The 27,139-nt window shown below is 43.6% G+C and overlaps 1 protein-coding gene across 1 annotated transcript in view; it reads left to right on the forward strand.

The window, feature by feature from the left end:
- Window positions 1–27,139, forward strand: part of LOC137537851 (mucin-5B-like) — a 128,277-nt gene that overhangs the window by 26,782 nt on the left and 74,356 nt on the right. The window contains exons 12-24 of the mRNA XM_068259802.1: window positions 1,993–2,062; window positions 3,119–3,256; window positions 3,451–3,615; window positions 5,415–5,509; window positions 6,217–6,343; window positions 7,899–8,154; window positions 15,138–15,187; window positions 17,812–17,912; window positions 18,106–18,257; window positions 25,990–26,128; window positions 26,271–26,381; window positions 26,490–26,669; window positions 26,764–27,003. Coding sequence (XP_068115903.1) covers window positions 1,993–2,062; window positions 3,119–3,256; window positions 3,451–3,615; window positions 5,415–5,509; window positions 6,217–6,343; window positions 7,899–8,154; window positions 15,138–15,187; window positions 17,812–17,912; window positions 18,106–18,257; window positions 25,990–26,128; window positions 26,271–26,381; window positions 26,490–26,669; window positions 26,764–27,003 — 1,824 coding nt within the window. The remainder of the gene's footprint in view (window positions 1–1,992; window positions 2,063–3,118; window positions 3,257–3,450; window positions 3,616–5,414; window positions 5,510–6,216; window positions 6,344–7,898; window positions 8,155–15,137; window positions 15,188–17,811; window positions 17,913–18,105; window positions 18,258–25,989; window positions 26,129–26,270; window positions 26,382–26,489; window positions 26,670–26,763; window positions 27,004–27,139) is intronic.

A 27,139-nucleotide genomic window follows, 5' to 3' on the forward strand; every position in this document is an offset into this window, starting at 1 on the left:
TCAATGAAAATTTCTGAGCTTTTTGGCTCAATGGAAGGTATAGGGAAATCGCAAAGCGCTTGAAAAGCACTTTGTAAAGCGATTTCCCAAGCTTCTATGAATAAGTACATTGTATTTATTCATTTCTGGGTGAAAGCGTTCAATTCCTGACTAACGTCAGGAAGTGAAAATCACAATCGCTCATCAAAAGTGCTTACAAAAGCACTTTTCTAAGCTCAAAGCGCAGGGAAAAGCGTTTTAAAAAAGCTCAATGAATCACTCAGTGCTTGCGATAGCGCTAGCGATTTATAATGTGAGCAAGGCAGAGGCCTGAGGCCCGCTCGTGGCCGTTTTGGGGGGGAGGAGGGATCGCAGCATAAGGGGAGAGCTTTGCACATCAGCGGGGAGGGGGGACAGTCCCCCCCCCCCTCCCTCACCTCGGGCTCTCCCCTCTGCACTCTATCTAAGTGTCAGCAGCGGCGGCGGTAGCAGCAGCTATAATTACCTCCATTCACCACCGGAGGTCTCCGATCTGCAAGGGCTTCACATTACTTCTTTTTTTACTTCCTGTTTACACCAGTGGAACAAGGCCTAACCGAAACAGGAAATTTGGGTGCAGGTGGCGCTATGGAAAAAAAGGACAAAATTTTGGGATGCATTAAAAGGGAAATAAAAACTCGAGATGCTAGCATAATATTGCCCCTGTTTAACTCTCTAGTAAGGCCACATCTGGAATATGGAATTCAGTTCTGGGCACCACATTACAAAAAAGATATTGCAGTTTTAGAGCAGGTGCAGAGACGAGCAACAAAATTGATACGTGGGATGGAGGGTCTCACTTATCAAGAAAGGTTAGATAAACTGGGTTTATTTAGTCTAGAGAAAAGACGCCTTAGAGGGGATCTAATTAACATGTATAAATACATCAGAGGGCAATATAATAGCTTGGCGGATGAGCTTTTTGTCCCTAGGCCTTCTCAAAGGACTAGAGGACATGATCTGCGCATGGAGGAAAAACGTTTTAGCCATAGGAAAGGGTTCTTTACAGTAAGAGTGATTAAGATGTGGAATGCATTGCCACAGGAAGTCGTTATGGCAGACTCTATACCTGCATGTAAAGGGGGCTTAGATGCTTTCCTTGCGTTGAAAGACATCCATGGCTACAATTACTAGGTAATGCCTTATGATGTTGATCCAGGGATTTTATCTGATTGCCATCTGGAGTCGGGAAGGAATTTTTCCCTTTAGGGGATAATTGGACCATGCCTTGTAAGGGTTTTTTCGCCTTCCTCTGGATCAACAGGGATATGTGAGTGAGCAGGCTGGTGTTGTACTTTATACTGGTTGAACTCGATGGACGTATGTCTTTTTTCAACCAAAATAACTATGTAACTATGTAACTATGTAACTATGTTATAGGATATCATGGTAAAAGCTACGATTAACAGCAGTGCATGGAAATTCGGGTACCCAAGGCCGCGATTTGGGCATCCAAGGCTGTGGCAACATAGCGGTAATAAAGTGAAATTTGGGCACCTGGGACTACCGATAGAATAGCGAGCGCAGGAGCTACCAACTATGTAAATCTTGCCTAAAAATAGCAGGCACTAAGCACCCACTATTTACAGCCGCAATTTGCATATCGGGTAGCCCCTGCACTTATTTTATCAGTAGCCTCAGGTGCCCAAATGTCACTTTCTAGAAGGAGGGTTGAAGATTAAGCATCAGTGAAGGGAGGGTTAAGGGTTAGGTATTGGTATAGGGAGGGTTAAGGGTTAGGCATGGGTAGAAGGAGGGTTCTGTGTGAGAGTAGGGTTAGATTAGGTCATAGTAAAATATCAGTAAAGATTACCGATATCTTACTATTGGAACTAAGTAGTATAATATCGGTAATTATACTGATATTGCACTAGCAGGCATCCCTTGCACCCTTTTTTCCAGATGCCTTTTTTACATGTACACACTGTAACAATACTTCTTCAAAATGAACGTGCCTTATTTTTTATTCTACAGTTCATCTATGTAAAGCCTTGTGGAAGTGTATATGTGAATTCTCTCTTCACTCAGCTGCCCGTTTCATCAGGTATTTGTTCTCTATCTTAAGGTGGCCACACACCATACAATTTTTTAAAATATCTGTTCAATTCAAGAATTGCAATACATTTTTCTGAATGACTGTAACATTTCAAAAATATGACCAATGTACCACACACGTATGTTCAATCTTTCCCCAATTATGATAAAAATGATTGGAAACTCTGAGTATATTGCTAGGGTGTGTATATTAACCAGCCTGGCGGTATGGACAAGCTCAGCTCGTCCATTACCGCCGGAGGGTGCCGCTCAGGCCCTGCTGGGCCGATTTTTATCAAATAAAAAGGTGCACACGCAGCCGGCACTTTGCCAGCCGCGTGTGCTACCTGATCGCCGCCGCAGCGTGGCGATTCGCCGCGTGCGGCGGCAAAAGAGGGTCCCCCCAGCCGCCCGAGCCCAGCGCAGCCGGACCAAACAGTTCCGGCCAGCGCTAAGGGCTGGATCGGAGGCGGCTTACACTATGGTGTAAAAAAAGTGGGATAGAACAAGGGGGTGCCTGTAAGTAGAGAGGCTACTGCCTAACACATAGAATGGGCTTCCTGCTGATTTAGTACATATTTCTGTGAAAAAAAAATCTAATAACTTCAATTCTATTGGTTCTAAAGTATGGTATCAAGACTGAAATACCTCAAAATTTTGCCTATAAGAACTGGGCAGATTTATCAAAACAAGTGAAAGAAATGGGAAGTAAAGCTAGTGCATAAGTATAGTAGATGTTCACACAATGAATTCTGATTGGCCGCGCTTTTGAAACTACTGTGCACTATTTTTGCTCCAATTTTCCCTGTTAAATCTTCCCCACTGTTTGATTCTATGAAAGATGGACAAACATCTGTAATCTACTGAAATAAATTGAGAACTTTCCACTGAGCTGGTTATTGCTTCTGGAAGCAATTCAAAAAGCATAAATTCTTCACAATTTGTTGAATTTTACAGCGCTGTTTTCTTACTGTCACTGTTTTCTTACTGTCGTATGTGTGAATAAAAATGAATCTTATAATGCAAAAGCAGTAACTTACCACTGATCTTTATTCTTGCCCCACAGCCAGCATCACCATCTTCCAGCCTTCATCTTTCTTCATCATTATACAAACCAATTTTGGTCTCCAACTGCAAATCCAACTTATCCCCACTATGCAGATTTACATCAATCTGGATCCAACATTTATGAATGAAGTCTGCGGTAAGGTCTTATAGGCCATATCCCCTATGTTAGAATAGCATGGGGGAGAGGGTGCTAAGCTCCACTGTGGTAAGCTTGGGTCCAGGAGGAGACATTCATGGTCATTGGCAGGAGGGGAGTGTTTATTGAATGTCTATTAATTAAACATGAATCCGATTCATTTAAATAAATGTAATCTTTGATTTTGTTCATAGGCCTTTGTGGAAATTTTAACAACATGCAAGCTGATGATTTTAGAGTTCTGAGTGGAGTAATTGAAGGGACCGGGTCTTCATTTGCCAACACCTGGATGACACAAGCTGACTGCCCCACCGTTACCAACAGCTTTGAGAATCCATGTGCGCTGAGCATTGACAATGGTAACTCAAATATATTTATATATTAAACTTTTTGTATGCGGTTGTGATCATTTTAATTTAGGATTTAGCTCTGTTTCAAAATGCTGACAAAATACAGGTGTGAGACTCCACCTGTTTAGGTTTATTCATAACCTGAACTACACTTCTGATAAGAGCTGCACAAAGATAATAGGCAATGCAAACAAGCAAAAGAAAGAGAAAGGAACAGCTGGTGCTCTACATACTGGCTGCCTTATATGTCAGTACTGTAAAATAAAGGGAAAAACAATACTGCAGGCATATTTCTTTTTCTCTTTTTCTTCATTTTTTCACCAAGACACCAAGGCCTCATTTGAAGACATTTCAGCAAATTTAACTAGAACCCCCCCCCCCCCCCCTAAAAAAAATCCTTGTTATTTTAATAGTATGGAAATTTTCAATTTTTGTGTTACTGAACTCAACCTTAGATCCTCCACCAGACGCTTGGGAGCTTTAGGGATCAGCACAGTTAGGACCTATTTTCACTACACACGGATTCTGGATGCAGAAGACTGACTCCAATGAAGACCCATGGGAAATCTGCATCAGAAAAATTGCGTTTAGTGGAAACAGGCCCATAGGCATTCATTGGAGTCAGTTTTTCTGCATCCAGAATCCGCGTGTAGTGGAAACAGACCCTAAGGCTCGGTTCACATTGGCAGCTAAAATGGTCTGTTTAGCGAACCATACCGGAACGGATCCTAACGGATGCGGATGGATCCAATGTTAACCTATGGACTCATTTACATTGCTCCATTAGAATGGATTCATTTGGCGCAGTCCGCCAAACAGACCACAAGTTTGGGGAGGCTGTGATAATTCCGGAACAACGGATGCATCGCCAAATAAAAACTGATGCATTTCACAGATCAGTTTTTGATCCATCTATTGTGAACTGGGCCTAGCTCAGCTGTTCAAAGCACTGCTCTCCTCTGAAGAGAGGGCTCTGGTGGTGGTTCTGGCATCTGTTGGAGCCACTCTAACCAGCTCAGGAGTCACAGCCCTGATTACTCTGAACATGACTGAGACCACTTTTACCCTTTACTTTCCACCTCTTCTCTAGTTTTTCTTTCAGGCCCTAGTTCATGTCAGATTCATATACTCACTCTTTTGTATGCTGTTTTCACTTCCCATCAAAACATCTATAGCCACTGCTGTCTTCTTATCCTCCTCTACCACCACCATGTCTAGTGGATTGGCCAGTACCTGTTTATCCACCTGGATCGGAAAAGGGTCTTGTTATACTGCTGTGTCATAAAGACATGCTAGTTTTGCTTTTGAAATGAAAGGGATCTGTTTTGCCGCAACAGTAAAAGTCATTTAAGCCAGCAGGTATGCTAAAAAAATAGAAAAAAAGAATGAATATTTGTAATACTAAAATTAGTCATATGTTTTTAATGATTTGCACAGTACTAAGCACAATATATAAATGATACATGAAACATACTGTATACTAGAAAGCTGTACATGATATTTTATATATAGCACACATTTTCTGCTTACTGTTTGTGTACTGTTCATTTAATTTTGTTTTTCTGTCTACTATTTCCACACTTTTTGTTAAGGCCTGAGCCCACTGCTGCGTTTTTTAAAAACACATAAAAAAGCATGCATTTAAGGCGTTTTAACTTTTTGACTTGTTAAACCGCATGTTAAACCGCACAAAAACGCATTAAAATGGCTTAAAATGCATTTCAAAAACGCTTAAAAAAACGCATGCATTTTTATGCAATGTGATGTTCACTAGCATAACTTCTCTTACAGTTGTCATTTTTTTCTAGAAAAATATGCCCAGTACTGGTGCTCCATGTTGACTGACCCTGCAGGAGTGTTTGCAAGTTGTCATTCTCTAGTGAATCCCAATATTTACATGCAGGTAACTACATATTAATTTTTGTATAGCGGATATCCCACCAATGCAACATGAAGCAAGCAAACATATGTTAAAAACCCCAGCACAGGCAAATGCTTTGTGATAACATTCTGGATTGACTAGTATATCACCAGAGATACATTTACAAAGTTAAAACAATGGTTAACCATTTCCAGACCGCGCCAGTTGAAATCTACGCCCTGTTTGTGTCCGTTTATTTCTGACAGGATGTAGAGTTCAACATAGCCACTGTGCAGTCCTGCTGATTGCGCCGCTCTGCTGTCAGTATGAGGGTAGAGCCAATTTCCTCGGCTCCTGACCCTGTGATCACTATGAGCCAATCCCATTGGCTTGCAGTGATGACAGGGTCAAGAGCCAATGAAATCGTCTCCTGACCGGCACACAGAGCTCTGCCGTCATAGCGACGAGCATGCAGCCATAGGGAGAGTGGTGTGACTGGCGGGTCTGTGCGGCAATTCGTCGGTAAGCCCTGTTTGTTGGTACCAGCAGTCTCTGGTCCTCAATGGGCCAGAGACTACTGGTACGGAAAGGGTTTACTTAGGAAACAAAGAATTTAGACATGTTGACAAGATACACAAATGTCACTTTGTGCTAAATAGTAAAAACTGAACACATGCTATTGACATACTGAAGAAGGCACACTTCCGTTAGAAGCCTTTGTAATAACCAGTTTTCTATTATCTCTGCAGAACTGTATGTTTGACTCCTGTAACTGTGCTAAGAGTGAGGAGTGCATGTGTGCTGCTCTGTCTTCCTATGTGTATGCCTGCGCTATGAAGGGCATCATTCTAAAAGGATGGAGGAAAAATGCCTGCAGTAAGTATGTCAATAATTATGGTCATTACAGAAACCTTCAAAGTAATTCTTAACACAAACATCCAGGGACATAACTACAAATCATGCCCCTCCCCACGGCAAAAATGTGATGGGCCCCTCTAGTATTCTTCACCTTTTTACCCCCGTAGTGACCCTTGCAGCCAGGAGGTCCATCTGCCAGGAATCATATAACTAGTGATGAGTAATATTCATTTTTCAAAACTCAACCTTTGTGTTAGTAAACATGGGCAAGTACAGATGTTGCCACCTCCAATATAGCCTGCATTCCTCTTTAAAAGAGTTTTAATCAAATCCAAAGTTTCGGGGATGTGAAAGACCCCTTTATCACGGAATACAATACGTAGGCAAGTCCTAGGCCCTGACTGGGAGCTCCATCACTCATATAATGAAGTGTACCACTCTCCATCTTCTTGACACTTCAGCCTTCACAGCCAGAAGTCGGGAGGATGGAGAGCAGCATGCAGCACGTCAATGAGAGGTTACAGCATAGTGAATAATTCCTCACTCCCTTGGCTAACAACCGCTAACACATCAGTTCAATTTTGCATCAGGATAAACTACTCATCCATGCATCTAACAAGTGTAGTCACCATGACTCCTCCCACCCATGACAAGTGTGCCCACAATAACACTGCTCTGGAGGGCAGGCAATGTATTGGAAGCAGGGAGAGCAAGAAGTTGGGGCCTCCCCAACAGCTCTGGCCCCCTATGTACCTGCAGGAACAGGAGTTCCTGCAGGTGCAGAGGGACTGGGGCTGTTGAGGAGGCCAATGGTTAAGACTTTAGCAATCCAGAAAATACTCAGAATAAATTTGACTACTTTTTTACCTACTTTTTGGTACTTTTTCAATTGCAGGGTGCTAAAAAGTCTTTTTAAAGTGAACCCAAGGTGAAAGTTAAATGGAGGCTGCCATATTTATATCCTCTTAAGCAATGCAAGTTGCCTGGCTGTCCTGCTGATACTCTGTCTCTAATACTTTTAGCCATAGATACCAAACGAGTATGCAGAAGTTCAGGTGTTTCTGACAATATTGTCAGAACTAACAAGATTAGCTGTATGCTTGTTTCTGGTGTTATTCAAACACTACTGCAGCCAAATAAACCAGCAATGCTGCCAGGCAAATAGTATTGTTTAAAAGAAAACAAATATGGCAGCCTCCATATCACTCTCTCCTTGGGTTCACTTTAAACAGAAGACAAAAAAACCCGATCTCTTAGGACAAAACATTGGAGAAATTGGGAGTTGAATAAGGGGCGATATGGATAACACATTTTTTTTAAATATTGTATGAGAGAGGTGCCTGTTGTGCAGTGATTTTTCAACAAAAAGTGGTACAAATACTTGAAGTTGTCTTATGCATCTGCTAATATCTGGCACGCTAGCAGTAAATTGTCACTTGTGTAAACATCTGTTGCCGATTGTAAGCATAGCTGATTATTTAAGTTTCTTGCACATTATTTAAGTTTCTTGGACACATGTAAATCTTAATATGTAAATGTCAGAAACTAACAGATGTCCATATTTGTATCATAGCCACCTATACCACCAGCTGTCCAACATCACTGACCTACACCTACTCTGCCACCACCTGTCAACCCACCTGTCGCTCCCTCAGCAGCCATGACATTACCTGCGATATCTCCTTTGTTCCCGTCGATGGTTGTATCTGCCAAAATGGAACCTACTTGGATGATAATGGTAACTGTGTCAAACCATCAGCCTGTTCTTGTTATTACAAGGGAACAACAGTGCCACCAGGACAAGTGATCCATGACAATGGAGGCATCTGGTGAGTGAACATGACAAAGTTTGTGTAAGTAGTGTTCTTCAAAAAGAGCAGAAGCTGATGAATATATACAGTAGATACAGTACAAATGAGCAGGGCAGATTTCTAATTAGACACTGTAGACACATGCTAGCAAGTACCAGAGGATCTTACCAAGAAGAACCAGTATAGGTGAGGCATCAGTGCCCAGGGACTTTCTTCCACATCACTGCTATATCCCGCCCCATGCCATAATCAGATCAACCAGCAATATACAGGAGCTGGGTCAAATGTACCATTAGTTACAGTAAGCATATGACAGTAAGCACCACTGTTAGATGTGTGCCTTTTCCAGAGGCTCTTGCACATTACTGTTAACTAACCACATATCATTTCTGCAAGTGTGCGCCTATTTCTGCTTCACTATCTAAGCCAATCATTTCACTCTTTGTACCCTTTCACTGTCCATACCACCCACCTATCCTTATTATTTGCAATTCTTTCACTGGGACAGAGCATAGATTGGTATGTGGTATATCAGTGGGTGGAGTGTACTGCACTAAGTTTGGATCCCGAGACTTGTCCCAGTATGGAAATAAATGTCTATTTTAGATTATTATCATTGAAAAGGAGTCAGTAAACTCCAGGGCCAATTTTAACCACTTGAAGACCCAGCCTTTACCCCCGTACCCCCCTTTAAGGACCAGTGTGTTTTTTTATGATCTGTGCTGGGTGGGCTCTGCAGCCCCCAGCACAGATCAGGTTGCAGGCAGAGCGATCAGATCACCCCCCCTTTTTCCCCCCTATGGGGATGATGTGCAGGGGGGGGGTCTGATTGCTCCTGCCTGCCTGGGTGTTGCGGGGGGGCACCTCAAAGCCCCCCTCCGCGGTAAAATTCCCCCCTCCCTCTCCTCCCTCTCCCCCCTGGTGATCGGCGCTGCACAGGACGCTATCCGTCCTGTGCAGCCTGTGACAGGATGTCCCTTGTCACATGGCGGCGATCTCTGGCCGCTGATTGGCCAGGGATCGCTGATCTGCCTTACGGCGCTGCTGTAGCAGCAGCGCCGTTCAATGTAAACAAAAGGAGACATATGTCTCCTGCGTTTACATTTAGTCTGTGAGCCGCGATCAGCGGCTCGCAGGCTATTCACGGAGACCCGCTCCGTGATCTAACAGGAAACGGCCGCTCGCGCGAGCGGCCTTTCCTGATTAATTAGGGAGGCACCTGGCAACGCAGATGTGCATCACTGGTCCTCCAGCTACCACTTTGCCGCCGCACGGTATGAGTGTGCGGTCGGCAAGTGGTTAAAACTGGCAATGAATCACCACTCCACTATATATATTGCCTTGCATTGCTGCTGCTGCTCCCAGTGATTCATGAAAACAATTATTAACCTTTTTATAATAGGCCCATTTCAGGCATGCAGGAAATTATCGATTTGACCCATTGAGCTGACTGGAAATCGCATTGTGTGCACCAGCCTTGAGGATGATATAAGACAGTGATTAGAGCATAAGATTCTAAAGACAGTTAGTGACATGAGGAAGGGATTGGAGTACAGAATATTTTTACTTAGGCGTTTATGTTGAGGGGCAGAGTTTAGGGCGCCAGAATGCTTGTGCCTACAGGCTCTGGAGTTGTAAATCCAGGCCCAGTCTATACATAATCCTTCCTTTGTACTATTCAGGAGAATAAAACATGTTTGATGTTTTTTTGGAATGCATGTTGGTAAACAGATCGCTGCTCAAAGTAAATATAATGTTTAGTTTGCCCTTTGCACAGTCTATGTACTGCCCTCACGACACTGTCCTGCGAAGTGCAGCTAGACAGTCAGCTAAACACTGTAAATAAATCCACTAAGCAGAGGAATCTGCTTCTTGACTGAGATTCTCTGTATATTATTGTCTTTCCCTATTTATTTATTTTTTTGTTAAACTGCAATGCAATACTACATGCTTTCTAGCATACACAATTCTGATATAGAGGTCTACTTACAGACAATTTGTTTGCCAGGCTTGATGGGAAGGATTCATGCTTCACAGCTAAAAACCTAGCTGGAGATTGGGCAGGCCTACAGCATCCTGTTAAACTTAGATCACTTCCTCTTGCTGGCAAAAATAAATTGTGCAAAAGACAGCTTACACAAAAAAAACACTAGAGGGCAGCAGATAAGCTACTATCTCACTAATATTATAAATGGGAAAGTTTGGATGTTTGTTACTCAATCACGCAACAATGGCTGAACTGATTTTAATGAAATTTGGCACACACATACTACATTACCTGGAATAACATATAGAATAATTTTTATCACCATTTCTAAAAAGTAGGCGGAAACAGATACATCTGTAAAAAAGAGGTTAGCGCTCCCAGCTATACAGAACCAATTACACAGCACCTGTTCGCCTCCTCTTCTAAATAGTTAGCATACACACTAAGAGGTAGCGCTCAAGGTGTCTACGTTTTCAGCACAGTACTAAATCAGTTTTCAAAGTTAGCAATAACGGTTTACACTTAAACAATAATAAAACCTCTAAAAATTAAGTCCTTGTGCCAATATATTAAAAGTCCAAGTTCCACAGTCCTATTATGGCAAGTTGTTGCTATTGATTGGTTTCCTTTTCTACAAGGGATGCAGTATTCAACTTTTATTTCTGCTTGCTGCTCTCATACACAGACCTCCACCAACACCCTTTGTGGTCCACTCACCGCTGACCTAGACCAACCAATGGTCTATATGCACCTTGGGACCGTTTCCGGGTCGTCCCCCACCTCTCCAGCAAAGACCTTCACAGATCACCTCAGGCTCTTCATAAATCTTGTTTAAACCTCATCAAAAAAGAACTGCCATAGCGTAATACTGCTAAAACACATTTATTTTTTAAAACGCAATTGCACTTACATATTCCTCATAAAAACATCGCATGGAGTAATTTATAAGACGGGCTCTCCCCCGTTCAGGTGGCCAGGCTGGCAGGCTCGTCTGCACGTCTATCCCCAGATCTTCCGCTGCGCACACGGACTGAAGAGACGCCACACGTGTCCTCCTGTCGCCGCTCACTAGCTTGCTCCGATCCGCTTCCGCATTGGACTCCGCCCTATCGATTTCGTCACAAGTGACTCATCAGGGGCCTGAAGTCCAATGCGCAGAGCGGACTGTTTTATGCCTATTACGTATCCCGCGCATGCTCAGTTTACCCTCCCTGAGCCTGCAAGTCTACCCCCATCTAGAGTTTAAGCCAAGTATTACATGCTTCCATAAAAAGGCCAACACACTATACAGAATAAAAACTATACAGAAAAAGGCAGCGTCTCCCTCTGTACATACATTTACAAAATCTTTACATCATCAGAACATCATATATACAGAGTTTGTGCATATTAGTGTCCCTATATTTTCATGAGAGGTAATTATTAAATCCATAAATAATGCATACCATTTTGTTCAGACACATTACTGCTGCCCCAAAAAACCAGAGAAAAAAATAACATTACTCTTTGTGTCTCATGCAGTCCAACTTATCAAACCCATAAATTATGTGTATATATATACACCCCATATCTATACCCCTCCCCCTATGTTTTTAGTATATAAGTAATTGACCCTCCCCTCTACTGATTATGGATGAGACCCCACCCCATCCCCCTATTATATACTATAGTCACACTGCATGTGACACTTTCATATTACCCAATTATGTAACCTTCCCAATTAATCATGGTCCCATGTCCCCCCCTCCATTACCAACAGAGAAGATGTATAAATTTCCCTTCCTCCCCACTATGGTTATAAGGGCTACCAACGTGTTTAGAGGACTCACTGCTACATTACCCTATCCACACCCCAATTCCTGACTCAAGCATTTTTTTGGTCACATTTTTTTGGTCTCTTCAGTCCGTGTGCGCAGCGGAAGATCTGGGGATAGACGTGCAGACGAGCCTGCCAGCCTGGCCACCTGAACGGGGGAGAGCCCGTCTTATAAATTACTCCATGCGATGTTTTTATGAGGAATATGTAAGTGCAATTGCGTTTTAAAAAATAAATGTGTTTTAGCAGTATTACGCTATGGCAGTTCTTTTTTGATGAGGTTTAAACAAGATTTATGAAGAGCCTGAGGTGATCTGTGAAGGTCTTTGCTGGAGAGGTGGGGGACGACCCGGAAACGGTCCCAAGGTGCATATAGACCATTGGTTGGTCTAGGTCAGCGGTGAGTGGACCACAAAGGGTGTTGGTGGAGGTCTGTGTATGAGAGCAGCAAGCAGAAATAAAAGTTGAATACTGCATCCCTTGTAGAAAAGGAAACCAATCAATAGCAACAACTTGCCATAATAGGACTGTGGAACTTGGACTTTTAATATATTGGCACAAGGACTTAATTTTTAGAGGTTTTATTATTGTTTAAGTGTAAACCGTTATTGCTAACTTTGAAAACTGATTTAGTACTGTGCTGAAAACGTAGACACCTTGAGCGCTACCTCTTAGTGTGTAGGAAACAGATACATGTTTACTGGGAAAATTTTAACTGCAGCCATTCTTACACTGTTTATGGTAGGTTTTTCAAACTGTTCACAGTTGGTCACTGGGTGACTGGGATTAGCATTCAGAAAAGTGGGTGGAGCCTACAAAAGCCAATCAAAATTCACCTATTACTTTTCAAGGGGAATATTTCATTGCTGCCATTCTTGCACTGTTAATGGCACAAGCCTCACACCTGGTACAGTTGGTCATTGGGTGACTGGGGTTCAAATACAGAAAAGGGGGTGAAGCTACAAACAGCTTCAAACATCAGATTTGTTTCATTTCAACGCAAATTATTGATGCCAAAGACCGCAAAGCTCACAAACTTGGTCATTGAGTAATTGTATGTTAGGGTTAGAGAAAGTAGTGGCAGCCAACACCAGCCAAATACATACCCGGGCAACATCGGGTCATCAATGGGTGGAGACAAATACAACTTTCACTTGGAAAATGTAAACTGCAGCCATTCTTACAATGTTTATGGCAGGGTTCTCAAACTTTGCACAATTGGTCACTGGGTAACTGGGATTAATATTCAGAAAAGTGGGTGGAGCCTACAAAAGCCAATCAAAATTCACCATTGATGCAAAAGACCGCAACGTTCACAAACTAGGTCCTTGAGTAATTGTTTTTTAGGGTTAGAAAAAGTGGGCGGAGCCAACACCAGCCAAATATATACCCAGGCACTGCCAGGCCATCAGCTAGTACATAATATTAATATCCAACACTTTTATCTCTACTGAAATGCAATGAAGCCAGCCTAGTCTAGATATTGCCTTATTTTTGTACTGTGCTTTAAACTTGCTATATGGTAAAAATACACTTAGCCACTTCCCGTCCCCAAGGACAAGTAACTACGTCCTTGCAAAATCCCACAACACTGCGCATAGATGTAGCTACTACGTCCCTTGCCGCCGTGCACTCCTGCTTGCTCAAGCGCTCGTTCCCATGCTTGTTCTCGCCGTCTATTGTTAGACAGGAGATCAATGAGTGAACACAGTTCCCATCCATTTATCTAAGTCCCCATGTGAATAACCATCGCCATCAATGAGATCACAAGAAATGATACTTCATTTCTACACGTCCACACATTACTTCCTGTTTGCCTAGTAAAACCATGCACAGGTAAATTATGTGCAAGGACATCTTGTGGCCTAATAGTAAAATTACATCCACAAACATTTTTTTTTCATTAACAGACTTTTTTAACATTTAATATTAACTCCCGCACTCCCCAATAGTTACCCCAATTTTTCTTTTTAAATAAATACAAAATATACAATTAAAAAATACATAAATAGTTACCTTAGAGACTGAACTTTTTAATGTGTATGTTAAGAGGGTATATTACTGTTACTTTTTAAATTATGGGCTTGTAATTAGTGATGGATGCAAAACTGAAAAAAATGCACCTTTATTTCCAAATAAAATATTAGCACCATACGTTGTACTAGGGGAAAATTGTAAACGTTGCAATACCCGGGACTAAAGGGAACCTAAACTGAGGGGGGTATGGATGTTTCCTTTTAAACAATACCAGTTGCCTGTCAGTCCTGCTGATCTCTTTCTCTGCAGTAGTGGCTGGATCACAGACCTGAAACAAGCATGCAGCTAATCCAGTCTGACTTCAGTCAGAGCACGTGATCTGCATGCTTGTTGAGGGGCTGTGGCTAAAAGTATTAGAGACACAGGATCAGTATGAGAATCAGGCAACTGGTATTATTTTAAAAAGAAAAATCCATATCCTTCTCAGTTTAGGTTCCTTTAATGGGCAAATAAAATGTGTGGGTTTTAATTACAGTAGCATGTTTTAAAACTATAATGGCTAAAAATTGAGAAATAATTAATTTTTTTCTCTCTTTATTCCCACTAAAACGCAAAAACGGCAAAAAAAAATGTACAGATCATTTCAGTGTGTTAATAAAATTACTGATAAGTTATTGGCAGATGAATGGATGCAGCACTGAAAGGTGAAAATTGCTCTGGTTTTTAAAGAGAACCTGAGGCGGAATATTAAAATCCTAATAGGACCCAGAGGCATGTTATGTGCACAATGATGTGCCCCTGTGTCATTCTATCGCCAGCTGCTAGCCCCCCCCCCCCCCCACGCTCTGCTGTCCCTCCTGAAAAGATTGCCAGGCTATGGATAATGTGCTTGTCGCTAGCCTGCTTTGTTTATCTGAGACTTGTCAATCAGCGTCCTCCGCATCACCCGCTCGATAACAGGCTCCCCCGCCACTCTCCGCCTTTGCTAGCTACCTTCAATAGAAAGCCAAGTCGTGGCCCAGGAAGTACTCAGGGCAGGGGGGCTGGCAGCGGTGATAGAAGGACACAGAGACATGTCATTGTGCACATGACATGCCTCTCGGTCCTATTAGGACTTCAATATTCCACCTCAGGTTCTCTTTGAGGGGAAAAACCCTTGGAGGGGGAGTGGTTAAAGATAGATCCCAATATTAACATTTTTTTATTTGCTTAATTTTGCAGCACCTGCTCCTCTGGCATACTAGACTGCATTGGAACTTCACAATTAACATGTATGTATCTGCATCCTCCTTACTTACATAACTTTATGTTGTGTTTTGTTGATCTGAATTTCATCAAATAATCGATCAGTAGCAGTGACCTATCAGATGTCACTTCTACTGATTGAGTGCAGTGATTGGCTCAGTGATGGGGCCTTGGTGCCGTCTGCGAGACCATCGGCACCAGTTAGCAAAAGGAGCAGCTGTGATTGGCCTGATTGGTTGCACACCAAAGCTTCCCCTCTAGGGTTGCCTTTTTGGCGCCTGCCACACACCACGTAGCACCAAAGCTTGGTGCATTTATCTCTGAATTTCCACGCGCGGGAAATTCAGAGATCCAGCAACTGTTGAACCCCAAATTACTTCTCCCACCGAGCTGCGCTGACTCGGAGGTAGAATAGTGTTTAACACCCCCTCCCCCCCCCCCCCCCCCTGAATTTGTGTGGCAGCCGGGTGAGACGTCATTCAGCTCACCCTGCTCCAAAAAGTCCTGCCGAGAAAATTACATGTATGCGGATTTGGGGATGAATGGATGGGGAGGATAGTGTGTGTGCTAGGAAGGGGGGAGGGAGAGAGGAGGTAGGCGCCAAGTGGCCCGCACTGGTTTTCCAAATGTCACCCCCTAGATTGTGCCGCCTGACTCACGTGACTTCATGGTAGGTCCACCCCTGGGCACATTTACAATTGCGAGGACAGTGCCGGGGTTTCAGCAGCATTCGTCACTCTTCCCAATATCGCATGCTGTTACCGCTATGCACCCGATCGACCATGTTGGCAGGAGATTTCCAAGCATGTCCGATTGATACATTCAACCAATTGCGGCATGCAATTGGTTGAATGATCGATTGGGCATGCTTGTGGCGGCACTGATTAGCAACCTATTCAATAATAATTATTGAATCAGGTGGTCGATTCGGCCACCAAATCGTCAGATGTATGGCCACCTACAGGCTCATCTAAAATTGATATTCAAATACAATAAAACAATGTAGTTCTAGAAGTATAAGATGTTCCTTTACTTCCCTTCTAGTCTTATTCTGAGCTAGTTTTCAAGAAGTAACAAGCAATCATCACATTCAAATTTCTATTTAATTTACTCATAAAACCCCTACCTCCAACTCCACCCCCACCCTCAAAAAAAAAAACAATCCCCATCAGTCACCATTGGCTAGGGTGGCTGATCCTGCAAACATGGCCCACAAGGGGGGGATACTTCTCAAAGTGTGCTGGGTAGCAAAACACAACCCTCTTGTAAATAACCCATGCCTCAATGCTAAGAGCAAGGTGGTCGTCCCATCTCTGCTGCCAGCAGGTTCCAACCTCTTTGAGTTCTGGTCTTTAGCTGAGGTAATCCTACTGGCCCCGCCTATATTTATAGATTCAACTGGATGATGCAGCAGGGCGATTCAGCTGAGGTATTTGAGCAGCATTGGGAGATTCATTTAAACCTTATGAGCAAGAAAACTTGATGTAGAAAAAAAATCATAGAAACTGTCTATTCCCTTTAAAAACAAGTTTTCAGGATTACTTATATTTTTAGTGATACCTAGTCTAACTCTTGCAGAGGCCGATTCACAAAGCTTTTCTGTTGACTTATCTCACCTTACTTATTAATTACAATTTATCTCTCATTAAAGGAATCGTCCGGCCCAAAAAAAAATGAGTTTCACTTACCTGGGGATTCTACCAGCCCCATGCAGCCATCCTGTTCTCTCGTAGTCACTCACTGCTGCTCCAGTCCCCCGTTGGCAGCTAGTTTAGTTTTTGCCGCCCTCGGAGTTCGGGGGGCCACTTGCGTACATTGGTACGCATTCCCACTAGTTCAGGAACATTAACACATACATTTTTACGCGTTAGAGGTGCACCGTGTACATTTTTACGCGTTGCACCAATAACGTGTAAAAATGTATGTTTTAATGTTCCTGCACTAGCGGGAATGCGTAAAAATGTGCGCAAGCGGCCTGCCAACCCCCGAGGTTGGCAAAAACTAAACTAGCTGTCAGCGGGGGACTGGAGCAGCAGTGAGTGACTGCGAGGGCACAGGATGGCTGCATGGGGCTGGTAGAAGCCCCAGGTAATTGAAACTCATTTTTTTTTATGCCCAGACGTTTCTTTTAAATACAGTAACTTACCTCTCCTCATCTAATTTAACTCGTGATTTACCGTATCTCTCCTTATCTGACTAAACTCATGGTCTATCTATCCTTATTTGACTAAACATATGATTTATCTCTCTGCGTTGTTTATCTCATGACTTATTTCTCCTTACAGTTAAGGTGAAAAATAAGTAAGCTTTGTGATTCAACCCCACTGAATCATATTAAAGTACTAAAAAGTACCAATGCAATAGGTTTTAGATGGACTAAATATTCAAACAGATCTGTTCTGTTGTTATCATTAAGTGAAAACATAAACAGATCTGAAAGCCCTTCGGGTATTTCTCTGCAATGCTGTTATTTTAAAATAGGGACAACACTTTACTGATGCTAAACAAATAGATGCAGTACTAATGCATATTCCTTATTTATTTTTTTCACTTTCTGATAAAGAATGTGATGTTTATAAGATTTGCATTTGTATTTGCATTTATTTATTTGGATCTGATTTTGTTTTGTTTTATTTTGTTTCGTTTTTAGCCTGTGCTGCCCCTATGGTGTATTTTGACTGTACAAATAAAACAGCGGGAACGAGGGGAGCTGAATGCCAGAAAAGCTGTCAAATCTTTGACATGCAGTGTGTAAGTAACATAAGAGAATTATGATAATTGCTGTCATGAAGGTTCTGGCTGCCATCTCTGTGTACGTTGACTGGTTATATTTGTGTGCCTGGTTGATTTCTAATACTAATCCAGTTTTGTCTCCTACATGTCATGATAACTGATCAGAAATCTTTGAATATCTTTAATCTGTTTGTCATTGTTTTCATTACAGTACAACAAACAGTGTATTTCTGGCTGTGTTTGCCCTAATGGACTGATCTCTGATGGTCATGGAGGATGTGTAGCAGAAGAACAATGTCCATGTATCCACAACAATGAAGACTATGTTCCAGGCTCTACAATCAAAATGCAATGCAATACTTGGTAATTGTTGTTTTTTCATTGCTCCCATTTTGTTTGTGTCTTGTAACTATTGTGGAACTTTCCCCGTGATCAGCGCACAACGCGTGCGCTGACACGGCGGAAATCCTCCACAAGCGTATAATTTGCAGGAACCCAGCAAAAGGTGCTATGCACCCGTAGAGGGAAAATTCCTGTCGGCAGATGGTGCTGGGGAGTGCAGAGGAACCAATCCTCTGTACCTCCACAAATGCCAGACAGGAATTGTACGAAACGCAGAACGCAATCGCAAGAGAGGCGATTGCGAATGAGAATGAGCAAAGGGACAGGTTGTATGTGTGCGCCAATCTAGTCGCCACCCCGCGACCGCGCACACACAACAGCAGATATGAAATAGGAACGCGATCGCGAGAGGTGCAATCGCCAGACGTGACACAAGGCAGATCAGAACAGAATACGAGGTTAGCAAAGGCACAGCAAATAATACAATGAGAATAACAAGGAAAATAACAACCGCTAGCTAACCGCGGACACCGCACTCATTCGCAACAGTGCACGCGGTTATGCGCGGTCTCCACGTGATAAGCACAATAGAGACAAGCACGCCTAACTAACCATTGACAGACAAACATGAAACAGAGGACGCGTACGCTTGCTTAACGGTCACCGAGCCTCCAGCAAGCGTAGCAGACAAGACAGACACACGAAAACAGGGACAAGCGAGAGATAGGATCCACAGCACTAGCGAAAAGTGGCTAGCACGATCCCAGAAGACAGAACAGAAGGATCCCCAGCGCTAGCGAAAAGTAGCTAGCGCGATCACAGGAGACAGAACAGAAGGATCCCCAGCGCTAGCGAAAAGTGGCTAGCGCGATCCCAGGAGACAGAACAGAAGGATCCCCAGCGCTAGCGAAAAGTGGCTAGCGCGATCCCAGGAGACAGAACAGAAGGATCCCCAGCGCTAGCGAAAAGTGGCTAGCGCGATCCCAGGAGACCGAGTTGCAAAACAGAAGGATCCCCAGCGCTAGCAAAAAGTAGCTAGCGCGATCCCAGGAGACAGAACAGAAGAGATAGCTGGTAGCAACCGCTGCACCACCTATACTCCAAGAACAGAGATCAGAACCATTTCCTGTCGACCACCTTTGGGGCAGGACAATGGCAACAGGCAAGACAAGACAGAACAGGCAATACAGATAATACAACCTGACTGGGCAAGAAGGGGAGCCTAAAGCAACCCCCAGGAATTAACTATACTAGATAGCAATGGCTGACACTCCAGCAGTGTCCATCGGGAACAGACCATGGAAAGGAAATGACCAGCAAAGCCTTCTGGGAAACATAAAGCTCTTATAGTGCCAGTCATCAAAGAAGGCAGGTAGGGGATTTGCATAACCAATGTATGCAAATTCCCCAGCAAGAGAACAGACCAGCACTTGCAATGGAAAGACAGGTCTCTGTTCCAGAGTCCTGCAGCATGCAAACCTAAACAATGGTCAAAAGGCTGCCTGCCTGCGCAGGCAGCTGAGCGGATTCTCACAGTACCCCCCCTCTAGGGATGGATTCCAGACATCCCTAAAAACTGGTATCATCACAAAACTCTAACTGAAGACTCATGAAGGTCGGGGCAGCCCGACAAGGCCCAATTCCAGAGTCAGTCCATCCGAAACCGACCTCATCGGAAGCAGAAGCCACCGAAACATGCCCATCAGCACTACAAGTCTCAGCGTAACACCCATCAGGACTGTGGACACCAGAGAAGAAACCATCGACACCCTCCAGACAATACCCACCACCTTCCAAGGAGCGTCCAAGAATACCAAACCTGCCGCAATACCTGTTCGAAGTGTCCCTTACAACACCAAAGCCATTGCTGATCGTATTCAGGGCACCAAGCAAAACCTTTCCCGGAATCTCCCAGAACGCCTTGAAGCTCCGCAGAGATCCCAAGAAGCCAGAACGCTCACCAGGCTCACATGGAGAACCACCAAGAACCCCTATGGAACCTATGATCATTCCAGACTCAAAATTAGCAGGACACCCATCAAGGTCAGGACTTTCAGGAACCACTTCTGGGCATGCAAGCAGGCAGGCTATATCGGAACATGTCTCCACTGAGGAAGCATCTGAGTACGCTGGTAACCGAGGCACACTTGGGCTTTCTGGGTCACAGAGCACATCGGGGTACACTAGTACAGGAGAAACCTCAGGACATGTCGGGGAACTGCCAACCTCAGAGTCCGACACGACAAGACCAAAACCAGTACCGGGCAGAAAATCATCACGAGTAAAGGTCACAGGTACTGGTCTTTCAAAAGAAGACTCGGACTCAAATTCAGAATTTTCTGTAACTGTAATATCATCATTGACTACACATGAATGAAGCTCCACAAGAGCTGCACAAGTAGTCAGCAAGGCAGCAATGCCTACGGAAGAGGGTAACACCTCAGAAGGACTTGGGGGGCAGGAGACATCTCCTACAAGTTCTACACCCTTTGGGAGGAACTCGGAGACCTCCAGAACATCAAACAAGACCTCAGGAACATCATTTTTCAAGTTTTCTAAGAAGGATTCTGTACTATCCATGTTACAGGGCAAAACTGGAACTTTATTTTGGGAACAGGGCAGATGTCCCAGGGAAGGTTCCACCATAAACTGAGACTGAATTTCATCATCATGAGTGGAACGTACAGGAATATTCACTGGACCACACACTGACTCCCTAACTTTAATCTCGCTGCACCCAGAATTCTGCGTAGCAGTCAAACTAGCTTGCAACTCCAAAACTGCAGAAAGACAGGTAAAAATAGCAGCAATACCTAGACGAGCCTCTAGGGGCAGGGCAGGGCAGGAGATATTGTACAAGGCAATATTGACTCATCCAGAGTACAGGGTGGAGAGTCAGAACTTTCTTCAAAGCAAGAAAGGGACTCCCAAATGTCAGTGTGATTGGACATCGTTTTGTTATTCATGGTACAGGGCAGGTTCAGAGAAAGTGTCTCTGAATAAGGCAAAGAAGGTTCAGCATCAGATTCGCAAAACCGAAGCGCTGTCTCACTCTTAGATTCGGCTAACAATGTCAAATCCGAGGAGCCAGGACACAAAACTTGCGAATCAAAAATCACTTTAGGTTGTGAAACTGACGCTTCCATAGCGCAAACCTCCGCGATTTGCGGAGCAGACTGCAAGGCATCCAGGACCGAAACGCTGGAGCAACTGTCCCCAGGCAACGGGCCCTTACAGGTGTGAACAGGGCGAGACAGAGACTCATCTGCAGAAGAAATAGTGACATCAACAGGACAAACTTTATTAGGCATATTAATTTTACTTTTGACGCTGCATAGTCGAGAACTCTTCCCCATAGCAGGGTCACAGACGGAAGATCTCAAAGATCTGTTACTAAATGACAAAGGATCCCACACATCCTTGAGGAAACCGGCAGACTCATGCCGATCACAATCTGCAGGAACATCCGAGAAACAGGCATCAGATCGCACAGATTCAAACTGCACACTGTCAGGAGAGAATCCTTCAGGATTCGCATAGGAATCAAGCACAGCGGCACACTCATTCATTTCAGATTGCGCAAAGTCAAGACTCACATGCTTTACCCCAGAAAGGCAGGAACAATCATCCGACAACGATGTCTCTTTATTGGAATCAATTGGTTGGTGTGTGTGCAACTCATCCAAAATCGTTTGCCATACATAGATCACCAGATCCACATCATCCTTGTCACATTCATCGGAATCAATCAGAAGGTACATAGAGTCAAGACAAGCATTCAAGACATCTTCGCTTTTTGCGATGTAAAAATCGCAAAAGGCTTTCCAATCAAAATCGAATTCCTCCAGCAAGGCCCCAACATCCCAGGAAGCAAATGGGGGTTCAAACAGGCCAGTATCCAGATAATCTCCATAGGGTTGGAGTTCAGGAACAAGAACAGATTTTTTAACTGCTTTAATGTAGTGTGCGATCCTACCTATAGCAGGATCCACATAAGCTTTGGATTGGGGCAAAAAAGCCGGAGACGGAACAACATCATTACAAACATCAATAGGAAGTGTTTTATTCCGATGCTTGCGTTTTTTAGTTTTTCTCTTTTTAGCCACTTTGCATGTCTGCTGTTTAAAACCTGAAGTGGCAACAGACACATTGAACTGATTGTCATACTGAAAAGTTTTGCATGGAAGGGAAAGATCAGCTGACTTATCAGCAGCTACACACTCAATCAGAGCAGGTGGTAAGCCAGGCAGTTTAAACCAGTGAGAGAATATCACTGCAAGCAACTGATACAGATTACCATTCCAAGAATTGATTTTTAACAGATTATATGCCCAGGTGAACAAATCGTCTTTTAAGAGCACATAGGCAAACAGAAGAGCCGACGTGGACGGATCAGAAATCTGAAAGGTGGGATTCAGGCAAAACCTCACACATTCAGAAAGAAATTCCGCCTTGGTCTCTGAATTAAACCTTTTAAAGCTCTTAAAGACACAGGACCCAAACTCGACAAAATCGTACAAATCGGAATTTCCGTCTACACTGGGGTTTTGGGTTGGGCTGGTCATTCTGTAACGATTGTGGAACTTTCCCCGTGATCAGCGCACAACGCGTGCGCTGACACGGCGGAAATCCTCCACAAGCGTATAATTTGCAGGAACCCAGCAAAAGGTGCTATGCACCCGTAGAGGGAAAATTCCTGTTGGCAGATGGCGCTGGGGAGTGCAGAGGAACCAATCCTCTGTACCTCCACAAATGCCAGACAGGAATTGTACGAAACGCAGAACGCAATCGCAAGAGAGGCGATTGCGAATGAGAATGAGCAAAGGGACAGGTTGTATGTGTGCGCCAATCTAGTCGCCACCCCGCGACCGCGCACACACAACAGCAGATATGAAATAGGAACGCGATCGCGAGAGGTGCAATCGCCAGACGTGACACAAGGCAGATCAGAACAGAATACGAGGTTAGCAAAGGCACAGCAAATAATACAATGAGAATAACAAGGAAAATAACAACCGCTAGCTAACCGCGGACACCGCACTCATTCGCAACAGTGCACGCGGTTATGCGCGGTCTCCACGTGATAAGCACAATAGAGACAAGCACGCCTAACTAACCATTGACAGACAAACATGAAACAGAGGACGCGTACGCTTGCTTAACGGTCACCGAGCCTCCAGCAAGCGTAGCAGACAAGACAGACACACGAAAACAGGGACAAGCGAGAGATAGGATCCACAGCACTAGCGAAAAGTGGCTAGCGCGATCCCAGAAGACAGAACAGAAGGATCCCCAGCACTAGCGAAAAGTAGCTAGCGCGATCCCAGGAGACAGAACAGAAGGATCCCCAGCGCTAGCGAAAAGTGGCTAGCGCGATCCCAGGAGACAGAACAGAAGGATCCCCAGCGCTAGCGAAAAGTGGCTAGCGCGATCCCAGGAGACAGAGTTGCAGAACAGAAGGATCCCCAGCGCTAGCGAAAAGTGGCTAGCGCGATCCCAGGAGACAGAACAGAAGGATCCCCAGCGCTAGCGAAAAGTGGCTAGCGCGATCCCAGGAGACCGAGTTGCAGAACAGAAGGATCCCCAGCGCTAGCAAAAAGTAGCTAGCGCGATCCCAGGAGACAGAACAGAAGAGATAGCTGGTAGCAACCGCTGCACCACCTATACTCCAAGAACAGAGATCAGAACCATTTCCTGTCGACCACCTTTGGGGCAGGACAATGGCAACAGGCAAGACAAGACAGAACAGGCAATACAGATAATACAACCTGACTGGGCTAGAAGGGGAGCCTAAAGCAACCCCCAGGAATTAACTATACTAGATAGCAATGGCTGACACTCCAGCAGTGTCCATCAGGAACAGACCATGGAAAGGAAATGACCAGCAAAGCCTTCTGGGAAACATAAAGCTCTTATAGTGCCAGTCATCAAAGAAGGCAGGTAGGGGATTTGCATAACGAATGTATGCAAATTCCCCAGCAAGAGAACAGACCAGCACTTGCAATGGAAAGACAGGTCTCTGTTCCAGAGTCCTGCAGCATGCAAACCTAAACAATGGTCAAAAGGCTGCCTGCCTGCGCAGGCAGCTGAGCGGATTCTCACATGTCTATTACAAAGTGTAGGTCAGAGGAACATCGAATTCATAGGTTGTAGTTTTCAGAATGGGTATATGATGTGATGGAACTATTAATTAAAGGGGAGTGGCTCATTGTGAAATTATTAAAACAAAATGATAGACACTATTAACAAGTTCCCTGTGTCAAAGTTAGTGGTCCCCTGTCAACCCTCTTAAAGTAAACCTGTAAGAAATAACAGTGCCCCTAGAGGGTAATTACCTCAAGAGGTGGAATCCTTTGGATCCTGAAAAGGCTTCCACATCCCCCTTCATCCAGCTGTTCCAGGGCCGTGACCTTCAACAGTATGCCGACAAGGGTTTGTAGGCATCTAGCTCAGGCGCAGTAGTCATCGGGCTCAAAAAGAAAAACAATGCTGTGACGTTCCTAGCACAGGTAGCGGATTACTGCTCAGGCAACTACGTAAATAGCCAAGCCCGATCAGGTCAGCTCTAATGTGCAGACGAAAGCTGTCTGTGCTTGCACAGTAAAGCAGACCGATTGGACTAGGCTATTTCCACCCAAGAGGCTGGTGCAGGGTGCCTCACAACTTGTTTTGCTTGTAGATGGTTCTGGATCACACTGGTGGCGGAAGATGGAGGAAGCCTCATTAGGATCCAGAGGCTTCCCCTCCCAAGATAAGTACCCGCCTGGGCACTTTATCCACCCTACTGGTTTCCTTTAAGATTGTCCATTGTCCAGTAGCAATGAGTAATCTCCCTCTAACTACAGCCAGCTACAGCTCTTCCTCAAAATCTCATAAGAAGTCATTAACAAGCCCAGCACCTCTGAGGTGCTTGACTTGCTTACAGCTCTTTGTGAGATTTTGCTCACGGCAGAGAAGAGTACCGCAACATGACGCAATAGTGTAAAAAGAGCCTAAACCTGAATGGAGCTGAGTTTGTTCTCCCTACCTGCCTACTTTGTGATTGATGGTTTGGTACAATTTTGTCAGTGGAATTGTTTACAACTATCTCCTTCCTGGGGTCATACTACACTATATTGTTTTTTTGGTCTCTTAACATTTTTACTGTCCTTTTCTTCTTCTTGAAATGAAACTAACCACCGTTTTTAGTCAGGAACATCCCTCAAACTCTTAATGAGCCAGAAAAAGATCAGTTCTCAACCTAAAGCTGCCTGTAGATAAGACCTGAAGAGTCAATTTATAAAATGAACACTTATCTTTATATATTCTTGTTTCTCTTATCTGGGCAAAAAATCTATTTGTATGAATTGGACAAAATAACGTATTAGAATTTTTGAAAGCAGCATCAGTAGATAAAGATATCAATGAGATAACACAACCCATTCCACTGGTAGACAATCATGTGCTAAATCAATCCAAAGCTTTTTTATTTCCCCAAAAATTTGGGAAGTTGGGATTTACACATTTATGATCTCAACTCTGTTGGAGTGTTGGAGCAACGGGTTGTCTGTTATTCTACATTACAGCACACACATTTGACTTTAGAGTGGCTGAGTGATGCACTGCCAAACACTGAAATGATGCTACAGGAGTACATGTGATGCATGGAAAGAAAAAAATTGGGAAATTCTATCTGAAATATTTTTTTTCTGAGTAGGCAGCCATTCGTTTAGCTCATTTCACTCTGATGTCATCCATTTTCTCCTGATTTCAGCACTTGCAAGAACAGAAACTGGGAATGTACTAGTAAGAACTGTTTGGGAACCTGTGCAATATATGGAGATGGAAACTACATTACATTTGACACCAAAAGATACAGCTTCAGTGGGGGCTGTGAATATACACTGGTTCAAGTAAATATTAATTTTACATTTATTTTTATTATTGCTGTTCATAGAATCTAGTAATCTATTTAATACATCTTATCACCTCTCCAGATTTTAACTGGTTATTTTTGATAGAATTTAATTATCCCCAATTATCCTTCTATCACAGGACTATTGCAGTAATGACCCATCCAACGGGACCTTCCGTGTTATCACTGAGAACATTCCATGTGGATCCACAGGCACAACCTGCACCAAAGCCATCAAGGTCTTCCTTGGTGTAAGTACTTTTTTGCACTTCTAAGGTGACACAATCCAAAAATACCATCAGAAGATATTTGGACTTTCTTCAGAGATAATATTCATTAAGTGTTTTTTGTTTGTTTAGAACTATGAACTTATACTGAGTAATGAGAAATTTGAGGTTGTACATCTTGATGCTGGAACATACGTCCCATACAAAGTGCGTCAGATGGGAATTTACATGGTGATTGAAGCTCTCAATGGATTGGTGTTGGTGTGGGATACGAAGACTACTATTTATATCAAGTTGGAGCCAAGCTTCCAGGTAACCCACCAAGATTTTGAAGAGGGTTAAAAACTATGCATTATTCTATTTGTCTACCAAAAATATTTAAATTTTCCTTTGTATTTTGACATAGGGTTCGGTGTGTGGACTATGCGGTAACTATGATGGAAATGCCATTAATGATTTCACCACTCGCAGTCGGTCTATAGTAGATGATGTGGTGGAATTTGGCAACAGCTGGAAGCTCTCACCAAGCTGCCCAGATGCCGTGAGCCTCAAAGATCCCTGTTCCCTCAACCCTTACAGAAAATCATGGGCTCAGAGACAATGTAGTATCATCACAAGTGCCACATTCTCAGCTTGCCATTCCTCGGTATGTTCTAAAATTATTTTACAAACCAAATTACAGCTTGTTGTGTACTATGTTAGAACAGGGAATAATACAGTACAGTATATGACTTAAGTGTGACCAAGTGCAGTCTAGAATTGATGAGGAGATGTCAATAAAT

Source organism: Hyperolius riggenbachi, chromosome 11, assembly GCF_040937935.1.
Source record: "Hyperolius riggenbachi isolate aHypRig1 chromosome 11, aHypRig1.pri, whole genome shotgun sequence".
NCBI lineage: Eukaryota > Metazoa > Chordata > Amphibia > Anura > Hyperoliidae > Hyperolius > Hyperolius riggenbachi.